This window comes from Benincasa hispida, chromosome 11, assembly GCF_027475165.1.
Source record: "Benincasa hispida cultivar pf3 chromosome 11, pf3_genome.v1.1, whole genome shotgun sequence".
Lineage (NCBI taxonomy): Eukaryota > Viridiplantae > Streptophyta > Magnoliopsida > Cucurbitales > Cucurbitaceae > Benincasa > Benincasa hispida.
This window is the reverse complement of record NC_143488.1, coordinates 37,591,029-37,600,260: the sequence shown is the minus strand read 5'-3', so window position 1 is coordinate 37,600,260 and position 9,232 is coordinate 37,591,029. Positions and strand designations below refer to the sequence as shown.

At 26.1% G+C, this 9,232-nt stretch overlaps 1 protein-coding gene across 1 annotated transcript; it reads left to right on the top strand.

The window, feature by feature from the left end:
- The first annotated feature begins 1,153 nt into the window (after positions 1 to 1,153).
- LOC120091938 (gamma-glutamyl peptidase 5-like) lies at positions 1,154 to 8,669 on the top strand. The gene is made up of 4 exons (XM_039050109.2): positions 1,154 to 1,647; positions 6,521 to 6,673; positions 7,530 to 7,697; positions 8,229 to 8,669. Exons 1-4 carry the CDS (start codon positions 1,339 to 1,341, stop codon positions 8,328 to 8,330), a joined length of 732 nt encoding a protein of 243 aa, XP_038906037.1. The 5' UTR covers positions 1,154 to 1,338; the 3' UTR covers positions 8,331 to 8,669.
- The last annotated feature ends 563 nt before the right edge of the window (positions 8,670 to 9,232 follow it).

Here is a 9,232-nt window from a genome sequence, read left to right as displayed (position 1 = left end):
AAAACATTCATGGTAGTCTATAAACTTTAAAAATATTTTTCCTAATCCCTATTATTCAATATGTCTAACTTTTCAATAGAAATGTGAGAGAATTTGTATTTTTTGGATGACTAGACTATAATGTATTGAGGAAGATGAACGTAAAATGAAATGTTAACAACCCAACACGCCATAATGCTAAACGACCGAAATTTTGAACTAAAAATGTCTTTTAAATTCTCTCGTTTTGCCATCTTATTCAAAATTTGAACTCTAGAATTTTTAGCATAACTAATTTATTTGGTAGCTTAATCATCTAAAAATATAAGTTATTGGGCTAGTTGTTAAATATTTAACAAAGTCTTAATATATCAATACCTAAAATAAACATTTTTTAAAAGTTTAAAGATTAAACGAACATTTTATAAAGTTTAGAGACCAAAATAAAACAAGATTTAAAGTTTTTTTAGACCCAACTCAATGATTCGGATTATAAATTTTTTCAACCCAAATAACCCTTATTAAAAGATGAACCAAACCCAACCCAACCATGAAATATTTGTGTTGGGTTGGTTCGGGTTGAACGGGTCATTTGTTTAAAATTTTGTTCTAAAAAGAATACAACGTAAATATGTAAAAAAATTATTTAATTATTTTCATATATTGAATTAAGATTAACCACTCAATTTCAATTTAAATAGTGAAAATTTTCTTTTTAAAGTGCAAAGAAACTAGTTTTAAGAGTTGTTAAATAATAAATTATTAAAAAATATTGAAATTAAATAAAATTAAAATCAATATATGTATAAATAATTATGTTATAAGTAATAAAAAAACCTATTTTAAATGTAATAATAAATTCGGATTGGTTCGGGTTGATTTTAGTTATATTAGGTGAACCTTTGAACCAACCAAACCCATAAAATTTCCATTTATTTGAACCCAACTCAACTCAATCCAAATGAGTTGATAATCCAACTCAAAAGTTGGATTAGATTAGATTAGGTTCGATTTTTTTGAGTCATCGAATTTTTTAAACACTCCTGACAAATATTATATATTATATTGAAGAAGAGCCCATGAACAACACATTCATCTTTTTTTATTTTTTATTTGTTCTTTTGTTTTTGTTTTTTTTTTCTTTAACAAAATGAAGCCGTACGTCTGATGTGTCGATCCAAAAACAAAATAAATGTGAAATAAAAACCTAACAAGAACCCATCTGTCTCTCTCTCTCTCTCTCTCTCTCTCTCTCCGCTATTTCTCTCTCTAAACTCCGATTTTAGTTTAGAGAGAGAAACATCCGCTGCATTCGATTGGCCGGAGACGGAGAGAATCTAGATCCATCGTGGCTGGAGGATGGGGATGAAGAGATTTGCGTTGCTTCTCTGTGCAGAAGATTCCGATTACGTTAAAATCAAATACGGAGGATATTTCGGAGTGTTCGTCAGAATGTTGGGCGAAGAAGGCGAGGCTTGGGACCGTTTCCGTGTGGCTGCCGGCGAGTTTCCGGCCGACGATCAGATCGACGACTACCACGGATTTGTGATCACCGGTAGCTGTAACGACGCTCACGGTGACGATCCTTGGATCTGCCGATTGATCGCTTTAGTGCAGAGATTGGCGTTCTTGAACAAGCGAATCCTCGGTATTTGCTTCGGCCATCAGGTATTTTTGTAATTTCCCTTCTTTTTTTTCCCTCGAAATAATAGCGAGTTAAGGGTGGGAAAAATAACATTAACTTTTTATGTTTAGTTTTCATTTAATTTTAAAAATGTTAACCAATTAGCTTCGGGTTTTGATTTTTATTATTTTTTAATTCTTACGTTTCATTATGTTACGCAAGAGTGTTGAGTTTGATTGGATTGAAATACTTTTTAGACTCAACCCAAATAATTCTTATAAACAAATGAATCCAATTTATGAGTTGGTTTGAGTTAATCGGATCATTTATTTAAAATTTCATTCTAAAAAAAGTAAAATGTAAATATGTAAAAATATAATTTAATTATTTTCATATATTGAATTAAGATTAACAATTCAATTTCAATTTATATAGGAAAAATTTTCTTTCTAAATTGCACAAAAACTACTTTTAAAAGTTGTTAGAAAATAAATTATTCAAAAAATATTGAAACTAAATAAAATTAAAATCAATATATATATATAAATTAAATTATTTGGATTGGTTCGGGTTGGTTAGTGAATCCATGAACCAGTCTAATCCATAAAATTTTCATTTATTTGAACTAAACCCAACGATTGAGAGTCATCGGGTTCTTGAAAACCCTTAATGTTATGGTATTCAATTTTACTCAGTTTTCATTCATAATAAAATAACTACTTTTTAAATACTACTTTGATCATTCTACATTTATTTTTTTTTGTTCATTTGGTTTTCTACGATTTTAAAAGGTTTATTTGGGTCATTATACTTTCAAGAAATTACTATTTTCATCTTTCATTTTCATTTTCATTTTTTAGAGATCAAAATGGTTACTCACAAATTCAAAGACGAAAATGAGAATACAAGAACCAAAAAGAAACATTTTGAAAGTACAAAAACCAAAATGAACTAAAATTAAAACTATATGAACCAAAATTAACGTTTTAAAAGAAACAAAAATGAACCAAAGTCAAAAGTATGAGATTTATTCAAATAATTTTAATGTGGTTTTTTAATATTTTAATTATATTAATTTATATTTTTTTTAAAAAAAAAAAAATCATTGATAGATTTGACTACCTAAATCTTTAAGTTAGGGATCAAATGTAAATTAGAGTAAAAAATTTTGAAACTTTGAAATTACATAAAGCAAGCTCAAACTCTAAAAGTGTAGCATTTTAAAAATTATGGATTAAGAGAATTCTAGATCCAAAACTTAGAAACCAAAAAGTTGAATAATTCGGATAATAATGCAATCAATTTTTTTTTTTTTTTTTTAAAAAACTAAAGATACTTTTACTTTTTTTATTACCTTTTAGAAAAAAAAAACAAATTTTGAACTATTAAAGCAAGCATTTTGAAACATATTTTTAATCCTTCAAAATTAATTTCGATATATGAAAATTTTAATTAGAAAGGTAAAATTAAATATTAAAGATATACGAAATGATTTTAACCATTTTAAAATTACTTTCAAATAACTTAATAATTAGTTTAAAATAAATATACTATTTTTTTTTATTGATAATGATAATTTATAATGTTTAAAATAATTAAATATTTTATGTTTCCATCTAAGTTGTCTTTTTTTCCCCTTTTGTCAATGTTTCCATTTAAATTGTTCGAGTAGAAATAGTTATAATTTTTTTAATAAAATATTATAGTATTAATTATTTAAAAAGTACTTTATTCAATTACTGAATTTAAAAAATTAGGAGTAGGATTTGGTTCTGTGGAAGAGAGTAAAAATCGTTTTGTTTAAGAAAAATATATAACAATAATCTTAATTTTTAAAAGATAAAATTTTAAATTTTAAACTGCCATGAGAATCTGTTATTAATTGCTGGTAGGTAGTAGAATGTTTTAAAAATTGATTTGTAACAAATTAAATTTGCAATCTATTTTATGTTTCTTGTTTTCTATTTACAAAATGTCTACATAATGCCAGACTGCCAGTTTAATAATAATTAGGTTTGTTTGTTGATAACTTTATTTATTTTTAACTGAAATTTGTGAATATTTTTAATTTCCAACTTCGAGCGGATTCATATTGACTTTTTCTCAAGGATAAATTACCTTTTTAGACTTTAGATTTAGAAGAATATGGTGCGATTAAGGTCTGAATTTAACTATTTTAGTATTCAAATTTTTAGAATATATACATTTGACCCCTCAATTCTTAACATACAAAATTTTAGTTCTTGAATTTTAAAAATAGGTTCAAAAAATCAAAGCTAATTTTTTTTTATTGATTTAAACAAGAAAAACAAAATTAGAAAATTGTCTCTTCTCTAAAATTATTCTTTCAAATGTTATATAATTATTTAAATTAATAAAAAAATCCAAGAACAATTTTATCTATCCTAAAAAAAGTTTAGACTTAAAAGATTTGTTTTGAAAATTCATGGACTATATTTTTTTTTTCTTTTTCAGTTAATATTACATGCCTTAACCAGGTTCAAATTGACTTTTAAAATTATTCTGACTCTTTTTTCTTTTTTTACCCTTTATATTTGGGACAAGTGTTAGGTCATGAATCTACTTACCAATATTCTCAAAAAAAAAAAAAAACAAAAAAACAAAAAAACAAAACAAAACCATTTAGTTATCATATACGATATACCATTCATTAATTACTTTTGGAATCATTTGTTTTTTTGGAAAACTAAATAATCGAAATATTTAAATGTCCAAAATTATAGATGTGTAGAGTTAAAATCCAATCCACGAAATAATTGGATATATGAACAACATCGTTGTGGTAAAGGTCGTAATGCCAGAGGAATCATTACCGAATGGCATAGAGGGGAGGTGTCATAAGCATTTATACCGTAAAAAAAAAATGGAATGAAGAAGATATATATGGTAGAATCGTAACCATAGAATACAACCCTAATCGATTTTGGAATGAAAAAAACATATATGAAAGAAGGGTTATCTTGAGTATGTCTTTTTCTGACCTAGATCAACTTAAGTTAAATGGAATCTCTATCGTCCGGCTACTTAAAGAATTAAATATGAAAATACAGGACAGAAGATGTTTTTTTTAGATGTATGACATCCTTAGATAACTATGTTTGTTTTATATGAATATTTTGTTTTGGAGATATTTATGAATACTTAGATAATTGTATTTGTTTCGTAGGATTTCTACCTGAAATGTCTCAAATTTACACAATGTTTCAAAAATGCTCTTATTATAAGTTGTACTTATATAACATATTTTCTTTTTCCTTTTCTTTTTTAAATTAATTTATGTTTTTTTTAAATCAATATAATTTTATTATTTTATTTGTAAGTTTTCTCAACAAGATTATATATAGGGTTATAAAGTAGAATGTGGATGCTCTGAACACGGGGATCCAAAAATTTAATGTTTAGATGAACATCCAAAATTCTCAATATACCTTCAGTAAGGGCATCCTAAGATGTCCGAGAATTTCCAAATGCACGGATATCTTACATTAACACAAAATAAATGTGGTAATCCAGATGTCCACTCATGTGGTAATCCAGATATCCACTTCATAAGAATCTTATATTCCCATGAAACAAATGATTTCTAATTAAATCAATTTGTAGTAAGTCAAATCATGAGTATCTCTTAAGGTAATGGTAGAATTTCACAATGAATGTAATGAAAATGCTTTTGGATCCTTAGGTTTTAAATCTTTTAATTTTTAGGTTAAAAATATTACATAATTACATTCAAGTTTTAAGTTTGGTTTTAATTTAGTTCTTAGGTCATATTTTGGTCTTTTAACCCATAAATTTTTGCCAAGGCTAACTTTGTTTTTTATGTTAATTTTCAGTTAATTAATTTAAAATAACTATGAAGTAAAATTTCAATTTAATTTTAGCAGTGTTGTAAAATTAATGAAAACAAATAATTAAAATTCTTTTAAATTAATTAATAAACAGTAATATAAGTTTTTCATTTTCTATTTTAAAAAACCCTCAAAATTAAAAGCGTCAATTTTGAAATTTGAGATTTAAATAAAAATTTAAAAAATCAAGGATAAAAAGATAACATTCTTTGAAACGTAACCACCAAATAAAATGAGATTGTAAACAAAAATATATAGCATTCCGAAATTTAAGAACCAAAATAAAAACCAAATTCAAAACTTAAAAATATATACATATATAATTTAGTCATAAATGTATTTCGTCACTATTTTTAGAAAACAAAACTTGAAAAATGAAGGACAAAATCGTAAACAAACAAATCATAATTACGTGAGATTGCTTTGGCTAGTGGCACATGGTTTCATTAATTGGGTGTTTACGACATGTCTGTTTCTGATTGGAGGTCCACTAACTTTTGTCGGTCACGGTCACGTTAGCTTTTCTCACTGAGCATCGAATATTAGAGAGAAAAAAAGTGTTACAAACACTTTTTTTTTAAACCTTTGAAAACTTGTTCAAATTTAGTCTCAAATGTCCAATTTTGGACTTAAGTTTTCAAATAAATATTAATTTTAATCATCCATTTTTTTAATCAAAATTAGTTAAATAATAATTATAATTTTCATGCATAATAGTATACTAGAATTTATATTGAAAAACCAATAATAATACAATATTTTTTGTATAGAATATTAACGAACTAGTAGTATGGATTATATTCAAAATTTATTGAAAATATATAGCCTAAGATTGATTGGATTCGAACAAATTATACCAATTTTAGTAGAAGGAATTTGATCGTAATTCTCTGTTATACCTAATAAAAAGTTGTCACGTGGTATTTTGTTTTTAAAAAATTATTAAAAATTATTTTTCTACGTAAGAGAAAGGTTTAAGCCCTTTAGTATTTATAGGAAAAAAAATAAAAAGTAAATAAACTTGTTTAATGGGTTGACATTTCTATAGATACTCGGACGTGCTTTGGGAGGAAAAACAGGCCGGGGTAGATCTGGATGGGACATTGGGATCACAACCGTACACGTGTCATCATCTTACAAGCTCTTCTCATCCCTCAAAATACCCACCGCTCTCTCCGTGATTGAATGCCATCGTGACGAGGTTTGTATCGTTAAAAATAATTCGTCATATTTTATTAACTCAATTGATTAAATTATAAATTCGTTATCTTTAAAATGTCTAATTCGATAAATAATGATACTAATAACAAGTTTAATGAAGTAAATTTAATGTTTATGGAAAATATCTAAATTCGAACGTTTAAACATACATTGATTGAAATGGAATAAAATACAAAGCATAGAAATTACAAAAATATTTTAACTTATAACTCGAAATAAAGGACTATTTTATTATTTTTAATGGATTAGATTACAAGTTTAATTCTTAAATTTTCAAATTTGTGTCTAATTAAGTATCTAAACTTTAGAAAATGTTTAATAAGTCCTTCAACCTTCAATTTTATTCCAATAAATGGTCTCTTAATTTTCAACTTCATGTCTAATAGCTGGATTTACCCATTTGAAAATTTTAGAATGCTCAAATCTATTAGATTAATAACTGAAATTTTGAGGCTTACACAAAATTCCAATTTATGTATAATAAATCTAATAATTTTAAATAATATTAAATATGTCAAAGATTTATTATACATATAATTAGAAAGTTTAAAAATCTATTATATATTTTTAAAATTTATGATTCTATTAGACACTTACGAAAGTTTCATAATCCAATTAATACAAACCAGAATAATTTGTGAAGTTAACTTTGTAATTTAACTTTTTTGAATTTTGAAATATGAGATTTTTACCATTTTAAAGAAAATAGCTGTCCAATCACATTTCTCTATAAAGTTTAGCTATAAAGAAGAAAAAATTGCTTTTAATTGTTGGTGACAAAACAAATTTGTACGTTGATATGTTCTAATTTGGTTTGTACATGAAAAACGACATAGATCTATGAACTTCCTTCCAAGGCTGAAGTGATTGGACGGTCAGATAAGTATGGCATAGAGATGTTCAAATATGGGGATCATATCCTAGGCATTCAAGGTCACCCCGAATACACAAAAGACATTCTCCTACACCTAATCGAACGCCTCGTCCTACGAAGACTCATCACGGTAAAGTTCATTGTGAAGTAATTTCTATCACGGTCTCTCAGTATTCTTAAATGTTTTTGCCTTTTTGGAGTTCAACAATAATGAAAGTGGAGAATTTGAACCTTTGACCTCTTGGTTGATTACATATATCTTAATCATTTCAACTATTCTTAGTTTTACCTCTTGAATATATATATATATATAAAAGATAATTGCAATGGGTAACACTTTTAGGGTTAATAATTAAGTGTATAACAATATTTTTAAATAATTACAAATATTGCAAAATCTATTAATGATAGAATCTATCGCTTATAAGGGTCTATCAGCGATATAGTCTATCACTGATAAACTTCGAGATATAGATCTAAATTTTGTTATATTTGTAAATTTTTTTTGTAATATACTATATTTATTAATATTTTGAGTCTGATTATTATATTTGTAATTATCCCTGTGTTATAACATATGATAACATATGATGTCTATATATTTTGATGATTTAACTTGTAATATTTGTGAAACTTGGCAAATGTTCTATGTTGGCCTTAGGATGATTTTGCTGAGGAGATGAGGAGCAATTTGGAAGAAGGTGAGGCAGATAGGGAAGCATGGAAGAGGCTTTGCATCAACTTTCTCAAGGGTGGGTTGTGATTTAGGGGGAAAATGGATTTTTTTCAAAAAAATGTAAATATGGGCTTCAATGACAACTATTTAGATAATGGTTTTGTTTCTAGATTTGTGGTTTTAAAAAATAAGGTGGGTTTGGTTCATAGGTTTGAGTATAAATAGCTTGAAGTTGTGAAGCATTCAACTAGATATAGAACTTAAGTTCACTTATTCCAAACAATGTATGTATGCTAATCATATGAGCTATGTAAACTTAGATTTAAGGAACCAATTCCTCCCATCTTAAACACTTGTAAGAGATATTTGGTTCATGAGTCATATCTATCTAATTTAAGGTTAAGAAGCCTTAACCTATATTTCATATGTGACCCTTTGTTTATTGTTGACAGACTCGTACGAACTATTTGTTACCAAGTAATTATCCTTCACTAATTAGTATGTATTTGAACTGTGATTAAAGTCCTATATTGGCTACGAAAAGGAAAAAGTCATGAGTATATAAGCAAGGGTAACTATATGCACGATAAAAGTAACAAAATGATATTTTAAATCTATTTTTTAAAAAAAGTAATACTTTGGTGTACCATGGGTTGCATTCATCTTTATGTCCTCTTTTTAATTATATAGTAAAAAAAAATCGAAAAATTGCTATTATTATTGTTACTTTTAAGTTTAACATATGACAAATATTGATTGGATAACTATGATGGTTGTTTGTTGTAGGATGCATCTAACTATTATTATTCTTTTAAAAAAAATAATAATAAGATGTAAATGGTTAATGACCAAATGACCTACAAGTGAAAATCATGGACCAAACAACGTAATTTTCTAAAACAATATTGAAAAGAATTTAAAGACCAATTGAAACATTGAGCCAAAATAAGCCAAAATGTACGCAATTTTTTTGGACAATATCAGCAAAA

Excerpts from the sequence above, each read along its gene's own strand:
- LOC120091938 (XM_039050109.2), top strand. The coding sequence starts at position 1,339 with ATGGGGATGAAGAGATTTGCGTTGCTTCTCTGTGCAGAAGATTCCGAT. Across the intron at positions 6,674-7,529 it reads TTGAATGCCATCGTGACGAG|ATCTATGAACTTCCTTCCAA; the intron begins GTTTGTATCGTT and ends AAAACGACATAG. Across the intron at positions 7,698-8,228 it reads TCCTACGAAGACTCATCACG|GATGATTTTGCTGAGGAGAT; the intron begins GTAAAGTTCATT and ends TGTTGGCCTTAG.